Source organism: Castanea sativa, chromosome 6 (genome assembly GCF_040712315.1).
Source record: "Castanea sativa cultivar Marrone di Chiusa Pesio chromosome 6, ASM4071231v1".
In the NCBI taxonomy this organism is placed as follows: Eukaryota; Viridiplantae; Streptophyta; class Magnoliopsida; order Fagales; family Fagaceae; genus Castanea; species Castanea sativa.
In genome coordinates this window covers 8,200,298-8,220,655 of record NC_134018.1, presented here as the reverse complement: position 1 = coordinate 8,220,655, position 20,358 = coordinate 8,200,298, and the positions used below count along the sequence as shown (strand labels likewise).

At 32.5% G+C, this 20,358-nt stretch overlaps 1 protein-coding gene across 1 annotated transcript; it reads left to right on the top strand.

Moving 5' to 3' along the window:
* The first annotated feature begins 2,847 nt into the window (after window positions 1-2,847).
* LOC142640413 (glucan endo-1,3-beta-glucosidase 12-like) lies at window positions 2,848-6,038 on the top strand. The gene is made up of 3 exons (XM_075814487.1): window positions 2,848-3,003; window positions 3,125-4,441; window positions 5,774-6,038. The coding sequence occupies exons 1-3, from the start codon at window positions 2,913-2,915 to the stop codon at window positions 5,806-5,808; spliced, it is 1,443 nt and encodes a 480-aa protein (XP_075670602.1). The 5' UTR covers window positions 2,848-2,912; the 3' UTR covers window positions 5,809-6,038.
* Window positions 6,039-20,358: the final 14,320 nt, after the last annotated feature.

The following is a 20,358-nucleotide window of genomic DNA, read 5'->3' as shown; positions in this document are numbered from 1 at the left end:
AAAAAAAAAAAAAAAATCAATTATTATTAGCATAAAAGCCATGAAGACTACACAGTAAAACTAAAAAATTAGTTTGAACTTTGCATCATTACCCTTTGAGTTTCTCAAAGGGTGCCAAATAATTGTTTGAATAATTAATTAGCATATATCATTATCGGACTTTTCTTTAATAATTTTTAGTCAGCATCTGTTGTTTATCAAATTATTTTTTTACCACATTCATTTAGCTAATAATTTCATTATTATGTCAAAATACTCACAAACAATATATATATATATATATATATATATATATATATATATATTTTATGGAGATTCAGCAGTCGAAAATCATCGATAGGTTTAAGTATTTTTATCATCAACATTTATGTCATAGATGATAGAACTGACTAAACAAAACAATGTGGACAGTTCTGTAACATCAAAATTCAAAAAATACACTGATTATGTTAGATGAAATTACACAACCACACACATCATATCATATATATTCAATTATTGCTATCAATCCAGCTCAGCTGGCAATCCAACGTTCGAATTTAGGTGAAAAACCACAGCACCATTATTTTTACCTTCTCCTTAACAATGATTGCAAAGTAAAAAGACAAACTCAACAATGTTATGTGTACCAACGAGCTTACTTTCACCTCACCATCAGCAAAATCCTTTCTTGGCCAGTGTATATTAGGCCACCAACTGATCACTTATCAAATCTAACTCAATTTGATCTTTATCAAATTAGAGACGTGTAAGACCAAAAAAATGGGACAGATATATGAAAAAAAAAATTGAGCTAATTAATTAATAAAGAGAAAATTTTATGTTTACATTGCAAAAAAAATGTACAATATTTATCATTTTTTTTTGTTGTAAATGTGTACACATTTGTTACTTTTTGTGTCTATAATGTAATTTTATATTGCAAATACACTGTAAATATAAAGTTTTAGAGAGCTTTTTTTTTTTTTTTTTGGGGGTAAACATATAGTAAAATCTTCAAAATCTAACATTATCTAAACATTACAACAACTGAATTGAGCAACGGTCAAGTTATGTGGGTTCCGCGGTTTCAGACCGTTGTCCAATGCGGTGGCATGCATGAACTGTTGTCTCTGGTAAATGCCAAATAGAGATATTCTTATTTTCTAAATTTTACAATATTTTTCAAATTTTTTTAAAGAATAATATTTTTTATTTTTGAATTTATATTTTTTAAACATTTTTTAAAAATAATTCTTTTTAATTTATTGATTTACAATTTTTAACTTTTTTAAGAATAATTATTTTTAATTTATTCATTTGTATCAAGCTTATCGGCAGACGCTATTGTCTTTGTAATAATGCATGTTCTCTCTGAATTAGTCACGAGCGCCACTCTCAACGATAACCTCCCTCAACCAAAATCGACACAAATCTAACTCGGATCAATTCAAATTTGATTTCATTTAGTGTTTACCATTAGATCTTAAGTATGGGTTATCAAAACCAATGGTCTCCTCCTCTTGGCACTACCTAAGCAGGCTTGCTACTTGGTTTCCCATAAGTGATTTTGGACTCTTGGAGATTAAATTTAAAGGAATTGTTGGTCAGCTTGAATTTTCTTTTCTTGTCAGATCTTTATTTAGGTTTGGCTGTAATTTTTCTGAAAAGGGTTCTCTCATAATATACTTTTACATGTGTATATATACATTATTTCTTTTATATTAAGTAATGTTGCAATAAAATTGTTGATTTATCTCCAAAAAAATTTAAAAAGAGGGAGAGAGAGACTTGTAACAGTTTAAAAATTAGTTACTCCAATTACAACTTACTACTTTAGGTATTATTCCTTAAGTTCCCCACTTAAGATTGGGTCATATGGTTACTAAACAAAATGATACACTTCTATCATATAATAAAAAATCCACATGACAGAATCTTAAAAGAGAAATTTAAGTAACAGCACCTAAGTATTGTACCTAAGTCTTACCTACTAACGTTTACAGCTGGCATCTATTGGTTTAACCAACAAAAATATCCATATTCAAATTCTCTCACCTCAACTATTAAATATTGATACATACAAAACCAAAAAAAAAAAAAAAAAACCTTCACAACTATATTAAAAATAGTAATAATAATAATAATAACTTTCGCTATTTTTCTTGATGACTTCTTAGGGTTGTAAATTGCTTTTCTTTATTACTGTAAAAGATAGAAAGATTGCTATTAATTCACTTTTATATACAATTATCTTTATTTTTTAAAAGATATATATAGATTTATCTTAACATTATTTTTATTGTTGTATGGTAATTTTTTTTTTAGAATACTAAATATTTAACACATACACAAAAAGAGGGAAAAATGTTTTTAAAAAATTGAAACTCTTGGGTACACACCATAAGTTTTAAATTATCCAATTATGAATTATGATAAATATTATGAAATTTGAGGTGTGGTTAAACTTATCTAATTATTTATCATGTTAATAAAATTTTAAAAATAAATAAACGTTAGATATCACTTCGAATGATTCAGATCTTCTAAATTTCTTTGGGTACCCTACCAAATAGATTTACTTAAATCGTAACCACACTTTAATGATTTAATGGTCTACATTTTGCCATGTTAGCATTCCACTAACAATAATCTTAATTGTTTTGTTTGGAACATTATTTTATTATTTTAAAAATATTTTTTTTTATAAGCTTAAAAATATTGTTAGTGTAATTCTGACCTGACAGAATCTTAACCGTTAAATTATGAAGGTGCGGTTAAGATTTAAGAAAATTTAGGGCACTTGAATCTCACTCCAAACCACTAATCCACCTCTCTCGTTACCACTAAGCCCACTCCCTCTGTTTATCACTCTGTTTTTTCTATAAATTCACAACTGCTACGACCTTTAACCAAGTCTCTCTCTCTCTCTAATGTTCTGGTTCTCTAGTAAGAATCAGACCATGGCAACCCACATCAGCTTCTCATGCTTTCTTTTACTCCTCACAATCTCAACCATTGCAGGTCTCTCTCATCAATCAGTACTCTCTTATTTCCTTCAAAAATTATACGTGTTTGTAACATTCTAACGTTTTTATGCTTTTTTTTTTTTTTTTTGTGTGTGTGTGTGTGTGTGTGATTGCAGAGTCAGCTTCAATAGGAATCAACTATGGCCGAATCGCCAATAACCTGCCCACACCAACCCAAGTGGTGCAGCTTCTCAAGAAACAAGGACTCACCCGAGTCAAGCTCTATGACACAAACTCGGACGTTCTCACTGCCCTAGCCAACTCGAACATAACCGTAGTTGTTGCTCTCCCAAATGAACTCCTCTCTTCCACAGCGAAAGACCAATCATTCGCTGACAATTGGGTTCAAGCCAATATCTCAAAATTTTACCCTGCCACAAATATCGAAGCCATTGCCGTAGGCAACGAGGTCTTCGCTGACCCAAACAACACCACACAGTTCCTCGTAGCCGCCATGAAAAACATTCACTCCTCATTAGTCAAGTACAACCTCGACTCCGCCGTTAAAGTCTCGTCCCCTATAGCCCTCAGTGCCCTCCAAACCTCGTACCCATCTTCATCCGGGTCTTTCAAATCCGAACTAATCGAACCCGTTATCAAACCCATGTTGGATCTAATTCGCTCCACCGGGTCCTACTTCATGGTTAACGTGTACCCATTCTTCGCTTACTCTGCCAACTCGGGTCAAATCTCTCTAGACTACACGCTCTTTAAGGCAAACCCGGGTGTCGTGGATTCGGGTAACGGGTTGCGTTATAGTAACCTGTTCGATGCTCAACTCGACGCCGTTTTCGCTGCCATGTCAGCAATCAAATACGACGACGTTAAGGTCGTCATCACCGAAACTGGGTGGCCCTCACTGGGTGACAGTAACGAAGTCGGTGCGAGCCAAGCCAATGCGGCGTCGTATAATGGGAACTTAGTGCGTAGAGTACTCACTGGTGGTGGGACCCCACTGAGACCCAATGACACGCTCAACGTTTTCGTGTTCGCTTTGTTCAACGAGAATCAGAAAACGGGTCCCACATCGGAGAGAAATTACGGGCTGTTTTATCCAAGCGAGGCGAAAGTGTACGATATTCCGCTAACAATGGCTGAGCTTGCGACTGCACAGACAACGCCGCCGGCCAACGAGAGCAAGGCCCAAGCGCCGACAACCGGAGATATGTCCACGTCGGCTGTCGCGTCGGGCCAGACCTGGTGTGTGGCCAATGGGAATGTCGGGTTGGAGAAGTTGCAAGCTGCGCTTGATTATGCTTGTGGCGAAGGTGGCGCTGATTGCCGTCCGATTCAAGGTGGTGCCACGTGTTTCAATCCTGACACCCTCGTGGCCCACGCCTCGTACGCTTTTAATAGTTACTATCAGAAAAAGAGTCGTGGGGCTGGCACGTGTGACTTTGGTGGTGCGGCTAATGTGGTCACTCAAGCTCCTAGTAAGTATTCCATCACAAATAATTCTCTTTTTTTATTTATTTATATATATGTAGTTTTTTTTTTTTCTGCATAATTATTTTTATAGTGATATTAGGTTTCTGCATAATTAAAAATTGAAGATTTGATTAATATTATCATATGTAAAAAAAACGAATAATAAATACTTGTTATTTTTTTTCAAAAGTTGTACTCATTCGTATATAGTGAAATATTACTGTATTTAGTATCACTTTATATGTAGGTTTCAAAAGAAATAATGATATATTCAAATAACTTTTTTTATTACAAAATGTCATACTGATACATTGTTTCATACTTCTAAATGAAAGGGACCTATATGATTATAGTAATGACTTAATGCTTTATTAAGACAAAAAAAATTTGTTTTAATAGTTGAAACGGTTACCTGACAATGTTGACAATGAAGTGATGGAGAATATTATATTTTTTCAATGTTGCAAAAATTAGACGCTCATGTTCCAATGGTATTGTTGGAGTGACGCAACTTTTTATATTGAGTACGACAAATTACAAACTTTTTTATAACAACTTTATAAATTATTAATGTAGCAAATTTTTATTGATTTTTATTTGAATCTATCACTTATATCTTTTTTTTTCTTTATCAATAATCATTCACCACGTTAGTAATATATAAATAAGTTTATAACTCTAGCATTTTTAAGTTTATAAATCGGTATCATATTAATCCAGTATTATTAATAACCTGTGGTTTACACCACAGCTAAGAAATTATTGATGTCACTAATATTGAGAGTTGAAAGTTGAAGCATAATCATATCTAAATTTGAAGAAAGTTTGGCTAAAGTTCTAGTCCTATTAATCCCAATATGCTTTTCGATGTTGTGACAAACGTGCGGTGCCTATTCATGTATTGTAGTTTACTCTTACTTGATACATTATGCTCATAATTTTGATCTCTTTTACAATCAATGGGATCATCATCAGAAACTGTCCATTTAGACTTAGAGCAAGTTAATTTTTTTTTTATCTCTCTTCAATTAGGACAGGTTATTTTTGAAAGTAGACGAACTTTGAAGAATACTGGTCATAATATTTCAAAAGCAGTAATAATGTAACATGTCAATTCAATGGGCCATGTCTAGGGCTGAAAATTGGTCTCAATTTTGAAACTTTGTCCTCCCATTTACACATGATCAAGTAATAGGTTCATTGTAACAAAATTTCTAAGTTTTCATTGACAACAAAAAGTTTCCAAAACCACAAAATTTCTCTGCTTTTGCTTCATTTCAAACCTATATTCATTGCTGCACTTGACTTTCGGCTAAAAAGTGTTTCTTGTGTTGCAGAGTTTGGAACCTGTACGTTCCCTACTGGGTACTGAAGACATTGCAAAAAGACCTGGGGAGTTTGGTGAAGTTTAGCTTTGCATTTGTTGGGCTCAGCATATTTTTTCCCAGCTAGCTTTGGTGACAGAATAGGAGATATATTTTATTTTTCCTATGTATTTATTGCTTATTATATGATGGGTTGGTGTAGTGGTTATCAAATTCCTTGACTATTTTGTCCATAATCATCTACCTATCTATATATATTTTTTAATTTTTGAATGAAGGATTACGTACGTATAAGTATGTTTATTTTTGATTTTATTTTCTTTGTGGTTATATAGGTTAAGATTATGAGGTGGAAGAAAGAGACTTCTATGTCTTCTAATTGATTAAAATAGTCCTTGTCTCTTTTCCTGATGGATCCTTTGGATAATATTTTGTATTCATATTCTTTCAAAAGTATTACCTCTGATACACGAATAATTAGTTTAGTTTCTCACTCTAGTAGCCCCTAAACAAGTTGGGGATTAAAAATTCTTCATGAAATTAGTAGCTTCTGCAAGAAAAGGCCTTTATACAAGTATAAGTGATGCTACAGGAAACAAATATACAAAGAGTGCACAGAATTGGACAACGTATAAGCCAAAAATCTTGCATATTAATTAACTCTTTCGATTTTTGCAAACAAAGTTTCTTCCAAATGTGGATTAAGACAAACCTATGTAAGACCTGGAGAAGTAATGGCCATTGGCCAATGATTTTACTGGTCTAATGTTTGAACACAAAACAGATTTCAAAGCTTCTTGTGAGTAATGAGGCCAAAATGGTCAAATATCACATATTTTCTAAATTTTCAGCAAAATAGCATTATTTGTGAACTATGTAGCATAATATCATCACCCTTTTGGAACCCGATTTTGTGCGATTTTGTGGCTTTTCAAGTTCCAGGCATAAAAATGCCACGTAATGTGGCTTTTCTCAAAAAATATGCCACATGGAACTCAATATCTGTGAAAAAATAGTGAAAATCGAGTTAAATACAAAATTCAATAAGACTAGGTCTCATGGCACTATTCACACATTTAAAAATTATTTTACTACAGTATTTTCAGTTTTTAGTTTTCAATTTTGCAATAAGCAATATCCAAACAAATCCTAACTCTTACTAATTCAACAAGCTTTAACTAACATCTAAGAATCACAATTTATAAACATTCCAAAATCTTCAACATGTCCTTGTCAAACATGGAAACTTTGAGGACGCTTCTTCTATTTGTGCGTACTTAGCATACGTTTGGAAAGCACATTTTGTGCATTTTCTAATGCCTAACTTTTTTTAGTGGGTTCCATGCACTATTCACGAGACCCACAAGTATTTTTTTAAGCAAAAACAACTTTAAAATTAGGTCTCACGATACTATTCACACATTTAAAAATTATTTACTACTGTGTTTTCAGTTTTCAGTAATAAGTGTAGTGTGTTAAAAGGTAATGAAATTGAAATGAACTTTAAATTTTCATTTAAAACAAATTACTTTAATTTTAGATATGTTTTCAAAGATTGTGATTTTTATTTATTTTGAAAAACTAAAACAAACCTAAAATATGCCTAAAAATAAATACAACGCACGCATATATATTATTAATTAATTATCAGTGTCGTGTCTTAATTTTGCAAAACCAGAGTCCATAAGATGATAAGAACGAGCTAAGCCTCATAATCACACAAAAGTGTAAGCTTATTGGGCCGAAAAAGAATATGAGAAACTTTCTGTGCTCCCAAAAGGCCGAAACTAGCCTGGATTTCTTTCTTTCTTCGAATAGGTTGTGGATTGGTAACCAAAGTGATCTTCGGTTGCTCTAGACTCTAGTATGTGGGTGATACTTTACAGAAAATTTCAAGCCCAAGCAAGGGAGTAATTAATTTTCTATTCAATTTCGTGACTTCGGCCCTATACAAGTGAATTGGGCAACAATAGGTCATAACTCATAACTAGAACGAGCTCGTTTTGCACGCCTTAAGAGCAGTCCAGTGGCCCAAAAAATGAAAGAAGAAAAAACCAGTAGCTTAATTCTAACGTGTTTTTTTTTTGAAGGCCTAACAAGCTTCATTAGAATTTTTTTTGTTTTTAAATCCATTACAAAATAAAGTTCAAACCCCTGCCACCTTTTATTAAGACTCCATTTGGCACATTCTATACACACTCATTTTTTAAATTATGTTTTTAAAACATGATTTCAGTTAAAATTGTGAAATTGGAGCTTGTTAAGCATATTCAACATAGCTGGTTCAAAGCAATTGCCTTATTGGCCAAGTAGCAATAGTTCAATAAGCAAAGCGAGATATGTGTATAAAGGACCTTAACACATTAGCAAAAACATTTTAATTGTTGAACAACCACATTAAAATAGCAACACATGGAAGAGCTAAAGCTAGTTACAATATTCTGAATAACTGATTAAAAGTACTCAACATCCACAGATTACATTGTCTTTTCTCTTAACAGAATTTTACAAACAAAAGCAAAACTTGAGCCTCTCCATCTTGATCTACTGTTACTATTGTTGGACTTCAGCTTTCTTCTTCTGCCAGCAACAGTCTAGCCCACTGCCTGCATCTCTCTGGAAAGGCGAAAAAAATAGAACAAGTATAAACAGCCAAATCTATTGTAATACCCCAATTTTATCCTCATTATTAATTATTATTTTAGCTTTGAAAGGTGGTGTGGATAAGCCCGTGATGTCATGATAGGATTGTTTATATAGTTTTTTTTTTTTTTGGGAGAAAAGATTGTTTATATAGTTACTTTTTGGATATGCTACTTCTATTGATGTGAGGTGTAATTATGTGGCCAAACAAAGAATGTTACTCAAAGTTGAGAGATGAAATAATAACCTACACAAATAGAAAACCGTACACATTCTATGCATATGTATAGGACATGTACTCCTTATTTATTTTTGTTTCAGTTATAGAAAGATAATGGAATTAAACCACACATTTTAAACACACTAACACACATTTTCACCTATACGTATATCAAAAACACTTAAACAACATTACTCAAACTAACTCACCAAACAAGCCCTAAGGAAAAAGACAAGAGAATAAAAACCTATTTGCATATGTGTAGTTTTAGTGTCCTTATCATTTAAGGGAAAAGACAAGAATAAAAACCTATTTGGATAGAAATCTAAGAGTTATTGGAATCCCTTGGAGTTCCATCTCATCTAAATAACATTTTTTAATTGAGGTTAATTGGAATTAAATTCTTGGAAAGCATATTTAAGCTATTGGGTCTCTTCTTTATATGAGTGAATCAAAAAAAATAAAAAGGTTAGAGAAAGAGAAAGACGTTGGATGCTAGAGGCTACCGCAAAAGGACTAGAGGCTACCGCAAAAGGATGAGAGGCAAATTTTGTTTGTAGCCAGGTCATTTGTATCTCACTCAGAGTTCTCTATGGGTTTTTATTTAATATTAAGCCTTGATCACCGATTCACCACCTGTGGTCGAGATTTTATATATACAACAACTAGGCCTGTTCATAATACATATGTTGAAGTAACATGGATTACTGGTAGCGTAAAGTTTAAAAATATTGATGTTGGGTTTTACACTATCATGAATCTGGCTATTACTTATGTATACCTTTTAATTGGTAAACTTGGATCAATTTATAGATTCTAAACCGCAACATGTATGAGCAACTTAATTATTGTATGATTGGTTGAACACCTAAATATCAAGTGGTGGCCTAGAATATCAATTGTGCTTATAGAAGTTCGTTTGAACTCTAGTGGTACAGATTAGTTTTTGGGGAAATATTGTTGCGGGGGGACTTTGATAAGGAATATTAAATTGCTTAATTCAATGGTATATATGAAAGTAGTTTCCATTCCTGAGTTTTGTAGGACAATAGGAACGAAGAGGTTTCTAATGTTTAGATTTCATGCTTACTGATTAAAGCATTCTTTTATTTAGAGCTTATGGAAGATTAAAGTATTCAGTTGTGTTCAGATATATTACCAAGAGAGGTAAGTATTTATGTATAATATGCACAAGTTTTGTTTGTTAGGTACTTAAAAGTCAAAAAAAAAAAGTCAAAGATTTTCTCAAGATATGTTTTTAAGCATACATTTTCTAAAGTTTATCAAAAGCATTTTTACTTCATTGAAAGATAAACTTCAACATTTATACAATATTTTGAAGAGAAATTTTTAATTTTAATCTTTTAAATAATGTTTTAAACATCCGAATCTCATTTAAAATAGGATTTATAAACTAAACTATTTTTGAGAAAAGAATTGAGTTTAAGATAAGTTTTCTAAAAAGGTTCTTGTTCTTTAAATTTGTATGAAACCAAATCATTTCAAAGTCATATTCTTATTTTTCAAATGGTATTTAAAACATTTCTTTTAGCAAATTAAATTTTTAGACATACTCAAGAATTGTAAAAATATTTATATAAACTTCAATTTCTATTCGTTCTCTAAGAGAGTCAAGCATCCTTTAATTTATGTTTCAATTCGATATTGTGATCTTTGATATGCCTATGTATTTGGAATAATTGTTAATATTAAGTAAATTATTCTATTTTATATAAACTTTGCTTTTGTCAATGTGACTCAAAATAACTATTTTCAAAATTGATCAGATATATGTCCAAGCCCGCTCACAGGGTTGTATGTGAGAATAAGCGTTAATCCCTTACCAGCAGGGTTAGGTATTGGTATCCGCTTATAGGATTGTATGTGAGAATATGTGATATGTGTATGTGTGACACTGTGCTCTGATCAATTATTGTATATGTTTTCGAATGGTTTTAAGATTTGATTACATATGTATTTAGTGATTCCTTACATGTTTTGGAAAAATATATTTGATATCATTAAATGAATATTTGAAATCAAAATACTCATAATTTGTTTAACTCTATTTTGTTATGTATTGTGTATAATTGCTGACTAGATATGTGACTCACCCCATCAATTACAATTTTTGGATTATAATTTAGTTGGGAACACAACCTTTGGATCGCTTCGTAAGGTGCAAGGTAGAGATGTGAGAGTTTTTAGGCGACTTCAATAATGCTTGAAACTTTATAGGATTTTTTAGTTATTTTTATTTTGCTTAAGATGTTACAGTATTTGGAGATTATTTTTAAATTGTGGATTTTGGATATTTTAAGAGGTTTATTAAGAGTATTGTTTATTTGGAGTTTTATTTAATTTTGGAATTTATTATGTTTATTGAGTTATGCAAGATCAGTAAGTTAGTCATGCATCTAAATCTATGTTCCATGGATTTGGGTCGTGACATTTATGAATTAAAAACATATTCAGAATCTTTGAAACACAAATAATGTACCTCTACACCTCTAGATGAGGTATCTCATCTGTATGATTGAATGCTTGAATAGCATAGTTCTAAAGTATTTGGCCTACACCTTCATTCGTAAATACACAAAGGTAGATGGTTGAATTTCTGACCAAATATAGAGACACAAACAGGTTATAAAAACTATAGGCATGGGATATATGGACCTATAACGAGGGCAAGACTAGTGTAGTTGAAAGGTGCAAAACCAAGTCACACAACATTAGCTTGAACATCAATATCCATTGTATATGGATTGATAAAGACATTAGTGTGAGTGAGTTCCATATCCAATGCCCGAGACCATAATAAAAATCTATAGGGGTTGATAATTCACTAAAAAATCTAAAAATTAAGTTTGAGTTTTCAACATCATAAACCCGTGTTCAATATCACGTTAGGGAAGATTTGGATAGCTGAACCAAACTGGAAACAGCTCTTGGTGGGGCGGAGGAGCGAGATGGGGAAAATCTTCCATGTCTTTGGTAGATTTGCTTTGCGCTTTAACCAGGAAAATTTCACTAAATCTTGTTCTTTGGCCATATCATAAGAGTCTTCTATAAAACACAAAGCTTCCCAAGGAACAAAGATAGGTTTTTCACCTTTCAAAACTTTGTTAATAGCATCTATACAAACCTTTGAGTCTCCTTCAATTACTAATTTTCTCAAATTTAGATCTTGACTCAACAAAACTGCACATCTAAATCATTTTGCCTCAATTGCATACACATAGTGTTGCCTTCCACCCTTGTGCCAGTAACAATTACTCTATCCTTTCAATCTCTTACCACAACATCAATACATATACATTTATTTGATATTGTAGCATCACAGTTGATTTTGAAGATCCCACTGGTGAGGGCCTGCCATTGAGGTATTCGCCTAGCAAGGAAGCATGGGTGTGGATTTGGGTTCGGGTGCGGGTGTAGGTGCGGTGAGGCGACTTGGTGATTTTTGAAAAAGTATGGTGCGGGTGCAGCAAGATACGTTTATTAATAAATTATGAAATATATTTTTATTTTTATTTTCTATATATTGCTAAGCATATTTTTTCTTATAATGGTAAACACATACCAATTTAAGTGCAATAGTAGATTCAAAAGGTGACCAAATTTAGGATTTGAGATAAGTTTAGGGCTTTTTTATTTAAACTAGGATGTTAAAATGGTGTGTTTTGACAACAATATTTATGTTTTTTTAATTTAAAAAAAAACTTATTTCGGCCCATATCAGACCAATTAAGGCCCTTTTCGGACCTAATCGGCCCGAATCAGAAAAGAAAAAAAAAGCAATCGTGAATGTGTGTGCAGCTATGTGTTGGAAAAATTGCATGGAGTGAATAAGAAATTGATATTTTCTATGTTCACTTGAAGATGTTATTATAAGTGGTAAAAATCTTAAATCTCATATAGGAAAGGAAAGAGATAATATATGAGTTTATATGCTTATGAGTTGGACATTGGGTTGGGCTTTTGGCATATGTGGACTGGGTCTACTTGTCCAAATAATAATATTTTTTTATTTTAATTTGTTGAGTCAATTAGTCTGTGTACAGCAGTTATTACTGAAACATAGTGCATGTTCAATAACATAAAATTTTTACATTGTCCCTCATTCTTAAAACTACTTTTCAGAGAAAACTCTCCCAGTGAGAATATTTTGTGCATTTCATTTTGTGTCAAAGAGAGAGCAAGAGACATTGAGTAGTTCACAGAGCACGACCTTGTGTGCTTCGTTTTTGTGTTGTAGATCATTTTATCCTATGAGGCAAACGTCCGTGGATTTCAAAGCATCACAGTGATTGTGTGAAGGGTGAAATCTACTTTAAGGAGATTGTGTCAAACACAAGACTTGATCTGAATTGTTCATTCTTCACGCATTTGGTCTATGAGTTTTTAATTATTTGCAGATTTCTCTTTATATATATATTTAGTATTTGTTTAATACTGTTGTCTTGTATATCTATTTGTGTTATTATTTATTCCTTTTAATTATCTGTGTATTGTTCCTTTTACTTTATCACAAAAATAAATTGTTGAAATATAACAACTAGTCTCAAAGCAGAATTTCAAAATATATTTTAATTTATTTTTGAGATTTAGGTGAAAGGAATTTATGTTTGTTGTAAAACTCTAAATCGGTAACAGTAGATACACTAAGCGAAACTTAGAAAACTTGTTTTGTGTTTATCGTGTACTTGGATCTTTTGATAACATGGGTTACGTGCTTGATTGAAATTAGTATAATTAGTTGATCTTTCATTCTTCATTTTTATAATATTTTATTAGAGTCTTTTGTCTTATATGAATCCTTGGTTGACTGGTTTTGATTTATATCTTTACTGGGATTCTGTCTGCAGTGTTTGATTTTGAAGAATAGTTGGTTTTTAATATATTATATTAAGATATTTGTTTTCTTGAATTTTGTTTGATTGGTTTTGCTCCATATTTTTGTTGGTCTATGCAGTTTGTTCCTGCGTTGTTTGGGATTGATATTTAGTGTGCTTATAATATATTAAATAATATTTGGCTTGACTTTCATTTTACACTGTAACTTTTGAACATAAAAATTTACATTTATTTCTTAAATTTTTGTTTGAATTTTGTTGGAATTTTGTTGAACACAGATATCAAACAAAATTGTTGTGAATTCAGTTGTGGCTCAAACCAACATGATCCTTGCTACTGTAATTTCTAAAGTGAACTTGGTGGGAGTAAATACCAAGGAATGGTGAGTGGACACTAGGGCTATACGTCATGTATGCTCAGAAAAGAAAATATTTTCTACATATAATCCTATGGGTAATGGAGGAAGATTTTTCATGGAAAATTCTCCAACCTCTAAGATTGAAGGAATGGGAAAGGTTGTGCTCAAAATGACTACGAGCAAGTTTCTTGCTTTGAAAGATGTACTGCATGTGAAAGAAATTCAAAAGAATGATGTATCTGGCTCATTGTTGAGCAAAAATGGTTTTAAGTTGATTTTTGAGTTTGATAAATTTTCACTCTTTAAGAGTGGAATGTATGTGGGCATAGGATATTTGAGCAATGGGCTGTTTAAGAAGAATGTAATGACTGTTATTGATAATAATAAAGGTGAATCTTCTATTTACATGCTTGAGTCATCTAATGTATGGCATGGTAGATTGGGTCATGTTAATTATCATATTTTACATAGACTAATCAATTTAAATTTATTGCCTAAATTTGAAATTGATTTTGATCATAAATGTGAAACTTGTGTGGAAGCTAAGATGGCTAGCGCATCTTTTAAATCAATTGAAAGAAGCACTGAACCTCTTGATTTGATACATAGTAATGTATGTGACATGAAATCTGTATAAACTAGAGGTTGTAAGAAATATTTCATCACTGTCATAGATGATTGCACTGGATACTGTTATGTGTACTTGCTAAGGAGCAAGGATGAGGCAATTGAGGCATTCATGCAATATAAGAATGAGGTTGAGAATCAACTCAACAAAAAGATTAAGGTTTTAAAGAGTGATAGAGGTGGGAAATATGAATCACCGTTTAGTGAGTTCTGTTTACAGCATGGTATTGTTCATCAAACCACTGCATTTTATTCATCTCAGCAAAATGGAGTTGCTGAAAGGAAAAATAGAACCTTAAAAGAAATGATGAATGCAATGTTGATAAGTTCCGATTTACCACAAAACTTGTGGGGGGAAGCTATTCTTTCCGCCAATTATATTCTTAATAAATTGCCTAAAAAGAAAACCAATAAGACATCCTATGAATTATGGAAAGGTAGAGTACCTTCCTATAAATTCTTAAAAGTGTGGGGGTGTTTAGCAAAAGTGGTGGTTCCTATTCCTAAAAGGATAAAGACGGGACCAAAAACTGTTGATTGTGTTTTCATCAGTTATACTCATAACAGTACTACATATCGATTTCTAATTTATAAGTCTGACATTCCTGACCTGCATGCCAATACTATTATTGAATCCAAGAATGCATCATTCTTTGAGGAGATATTTCCTTACAAATCCACACAAGAGTCAAGTTCTTATAAGAGAAACTTCGAGTCTACGTCTAGTACCTCTCATAATCAAGAGTTGATAAAAGAGAGGGATAAGGTTGAGCCTAGATGTAGTAAGAGGGCTAAAATGTCAAAATTATTTGGTCTGGATTTTCTAACTTATATGTTAAAACATGAACCTCAAAGCTTCAAGGAAGCCATCTCTACACTTGAGGCGCCTTTTTGGAAAGAAACTGTCAATAGTGAGATTGAATCCATCCTTCAAAATCAAACATGGGAACTAGTGGATCTTCCACCAGGTTGTAAACCTCTAGGATATAAATGGAAATTCAAGAGGAAATTAAAGGTTGATGGATCTATAGACAAGTATAAGGCAAGACTTGTTTACTAACAAAAGGAAGGTGTGGATTATTTTGACACATATTCACTTGTTACAAGAATAACATCTATTCCAATGTTGATAGCTATTGCAGCGTTGCATAACCTAGAGATACATCAAATCAATGTAAAAACATCATTTTTGAATGGTGAATTAAATGAGGAGATTTATATGGAACAACCAGAGAGGTTTATTATTCATAGTCAAGAAAAGAAAGTGTGTAGGCTTATTAAATCTCTTTATAGATTAAAGCAAGCTCCAAAGCAATAACATGAGAAATTTGACAATGCAATGATGCCAAATGGGTTTAGAATCAATGAGTATGACAAATGTGTGTATATTAAAGATACTGCGAATGACTATGTCATTGTGTGTCTCTATGTTGATGATATGCTCATTATAGATAGCAATAATGATATAATTAAAGCTACTAAGAGAATGTTGACTAGCGAGTTCGACATGAAAGATTTAAGTGTTGCAGATATGATACTAGGAATGAAAATTTTTAAAAAATCTGATGGACTTATCTTATCTCAATCACATGATGTTAAGAAAGTTCTTGATAAATTCAAGAAATATGATGACAGTCCAATAAGAACACCTATAGATGTAAATTTACATCTAACTAAGAATAAAGGGCAAGGCATATCTCAATTGGAGTATTCGAGAATAATAGACAGTCTTATGTACATAATGAACTGCACTAGACCAGACATAGCATATGCTGTCAGCAAGTTGAGTAGATACACTAGTAATCCAGGGGAAGACCACTAGAAAGCATTAGTTAGGGTTTTGAGGTATTTGAAATACACCATAAACTATAGGTTGCATTACACTCGGTATCCAGCTGTACTAGAAGGGTATAGTGATTCTAATCGGATATCTGACACAAAAGACACCAAATCCATTAGTGGATATGTCTTTACACTTAGTGGTGCAGCGATGTCTTGGAAGTCTTTTAAACAAACATGTATTGCTAGATCCACAATGGAAGCATAATTTATCGCATTGGATAAAGCAGAAGAAGAAGCAGAGTGGCTTCGTCATTTCATGGAGGATATGCCAATGTGGATGAAACCTGTGCCCTTTATTTGTATACATTGTGATAGCAAATCAGTTATTGGTAGGGTACAGAGTCATATGTACAACGGTAAGTCTCGACATATACGTCGAAAAAATAATACTGTGAAGTAGTTGCTCTCTAATGGAGTTATTTTTATTGACTTTATAAAGTCAAAAGAGAATATAGGGGATCCGTTAACCAAAGGTTTGAGTAGACGGCAAGTAAACTGCTCATCAAGGGGAATGAAGTTAAAGCCTATAACCTAAAGTTTCCATGACAGCAACCCCACCTAGTTAACTAGAGATCCCAAGATCTAGGTTTTCAAAGGAACAATAAAATTGTGGAGACTAGTTTTTATCACTATGGAGATTACATCTCTACCTGTTCCTATGATGAAATAGTGATGTCTGTAAGCAATGTTCAAGATAAGCTTTGCTTTTAATGATTATTATATCTTAGAATTCTGAGTAGGGTATTGTAAGATACTCTTAATAAGAATCACCTATATGAGTGTGAAGTGAGCCGCTTCCACGAGAGTGTTAAGGCTGAATTCTCTAAAGTACTTCATGAATTTACCAAGATATGTTCGGGCCAAAATGAACACAAATATAAGAACGAAATATGTCCGAAAAGGAGCTGTGTGAATTCTATTGTCTTGGTATACACAAACGGCTGAACAGTTCAAGACATCATGCTCACTAGTTAGCTAGTATATCCGATAGTCTTTCACAAATGAAAGTTCAAAGCCACAAACTACTTCTCCCGATACAGTAACTTTTCTTCTACTCTCTTTGTGTTTGCATCATCATTTGTATTGTGTTTATCAATTTCTATTCATGTGGGGGATTGTTAGAAAAATAGCATGGAGTGAATAAAAAGTTGATATGTTCTATGTTTGCTTAAAGATGTTATTATAAGTGGTAAAAATCCTAAGTCCCACATAGGAAAAGAAAGAGATAATATATGAGTTTATATGCTTATGAGTTGGACATTGGGTTAAGCTTTTGACATATGTGGACTGGGCTTACTTATCCAAATAATAATATTTTATTATTTTAATTTGTTGAATTAGTTAGTCTGTACACAGCAATTATTACTAAAACAAAGTACTTGTTCAGTAACCAATAATTTTTATATTGTCCATCATTCATAAAAACTACTTTTCAGAGAAAACTCTCCTGGTGAGAATATGCATTTCATTTTGTGTCAAAGAGAGAGCAAGAGACATTGAGTAGTTTGTAGAGCACGACTTTGTGTGTTTCATTTTTGTGTTGTAGATCATTTTATCTTGGGAGACAAACGTCCATGAGTCTCAAAGCACCACAGTGATTGTGTGAGGGGCGAAATCTGCTTTAAGGAGATTGTGTCAAACACAAGGCTTTATCTGAATTGTTCATCCTTCACGCATTTGGTCTGTGAGTTTTTAATTATTTGCAGATTTCACTTTATATATATTCAGTATTTGTTTATTATTGTTATCTTGTACATCTATTTGTGTTATTGCTTATTCTTAGATCTGTGTATTGTTCCTTTTACTTTATCACAAAAATAAATGGTTGAAATGTAACCAACACTATGTCCTTGGACGAGCGTGTAGCCATGTCCACGGCCGCACGACACGTCCATGTGTATCAAACTCAGGTGTGACAACCCAATCGGCACACCAGTACTTTCCAGTTGATGACTAAATGATTTTTAGTTCCTCTTCTAGCTTTAAATGTTCTTGACACTTCCTCTCAATTGTCTTCAACATAAGGTTGACGTTTACTCGTCCATTTTGGAATCTGACTTTATTTCTCAAATGCCATACTTGTTCCCATATTATAGCTGCCATGATTTGCAAATGAAATTCTGGAATCTTACTTGGCACCATTGTTGTAGGAGGCTTTATCACTTGTGGCACTAGCTCAAAACTTGACGAAGTATTCCAATTATCTATCCTCAAGTTCCACGTACTATGACACCACAAAACTCTGACCACCTCACATTCTTTGAATAAGTGTAGGCATGTCTCTTCTCCTACCTTGCATAGTGGACAACTCACTTCCTGGATTAGTCTCGTTTCCTAATTCTAACGAGTAATGAAAGAGAGATAACATATTTCATTTTTTGTTAAGGAAATAAGTTGTAATTGACCAAACACGTCTACCATTAATCTGTTTTTATTTCATATCAATTATAACATGACATCTCAATAATTATAAAATAAAATAAAAAAGTTATGATTTTTTTTCCCATATATCACTGGACTTAGGAATTTAAGGGGCTTTTTTTTGGAATAAAAACTGAATGTATCATTACGAAGGCTTAATAGTGAGCCAAAATTTAGAGCTTCCACTGCAGGGGAGGGGAATTTTTAATCCAAATAACCTCATCTACTACATTCCTAACATATTTAGCTAGCGAATTTGCTAGAGTTAGCACTACACCGAATACAATTGACTGAACTCCATTGCAAACCTTGGATGAACACTTGGATATCAAGGACAATGTGACCCAATCTAGATAAATGAGACCCATAATCAGTGATGGTCTTCATAACATTAGAGTTATCTCCTTCAAGGACCAGATTTGTAAAGCCAGCTTCTATAGCAAATTCAATGGCCTTGCCACGGGCAAAAATCTCCAATAATCTCCTGATCATTGCTCCAAATAAGTTATCGTGACTCAATGCAAACCAAACATAATTCTGGGCTACTTGACCTAAAGCCTAAGCCCAAACTACATGAAGCAAGGTTAGGTTTTACGAATAAAGATTATTTTGGTTTTAATATGTAAACCTTTAAGATCATAGTGATTGTGTAAGTTAGCCAACATGGTTTTTTTTTTTTTTCCTCTTAAAGCCAAACTTAAAAACAACAATTGATCCATACTTGTCAGTTTACCTCAAAAATTAAAGAGACATGAATAAATTTTCTAAGTCCCATGACTAATCAAAAAGCAAAAAAGAAAAAAAAAATCATCAAAAAAAGCAAAAAAGAAAAAGAAAAACATTAGGTTTGGAGTAAATAGGCCAAGGCCTTTCGCAGAAGGGGTACCCAGTTTTAGGTTGGGTTAGTTCGTATGGGCCCCAGGTAGATCTCAATCCCTATATGCCTAAAAATCACTATCAACCATCAAGCAAAAAAAAATACCAGTAGGCCCACCCACCACCACCACCACCAAGCAACCGAGTTGATGCCACGACACATTTATAAAAATAAATAAAAAATACATCAAACTATGCTCGTGACCTATGTTCCCTATAAACATAACATTATATTATATGAGTATATTCCTTTTTTTTTAAAAATAAATTTTGGGAGAGATATTAATGCAATATATTGAATTACGAAAGTATCCGTAATGACCCATTTGACTAATATACCCTTTGGATTCATGTATGATTAATAATATCATAGTGCACCGAGTCTTATTGAAAAAGAAATTGTGTTTGTGTGAACACGTTATTGATGATGATCACAATCGCAATGACCAAAACAAAAAACAAAGGAAAGGCAAAAGCCGTGTGTGAATTTGTATGATATGCAATGCACTGTCAGCAGGGCCTGCTCAAGCGTTTCGCGGGTTCTTCAAATTGGGCATTTATATTATTACTTAAATAATATTTAATTAGTATTTTATATAATAATTTTTTAAAAATTTATTCTTTTTACTTTTTAATATGTTTTTTTTTTAGAAAATATTAAAGTTATAACAAATCTTACTATAAATTGGTATTGTAATGAATGTGATCAATGACATGAGGCTTAAAAAAATACTAGAAATATTATAAAATTTA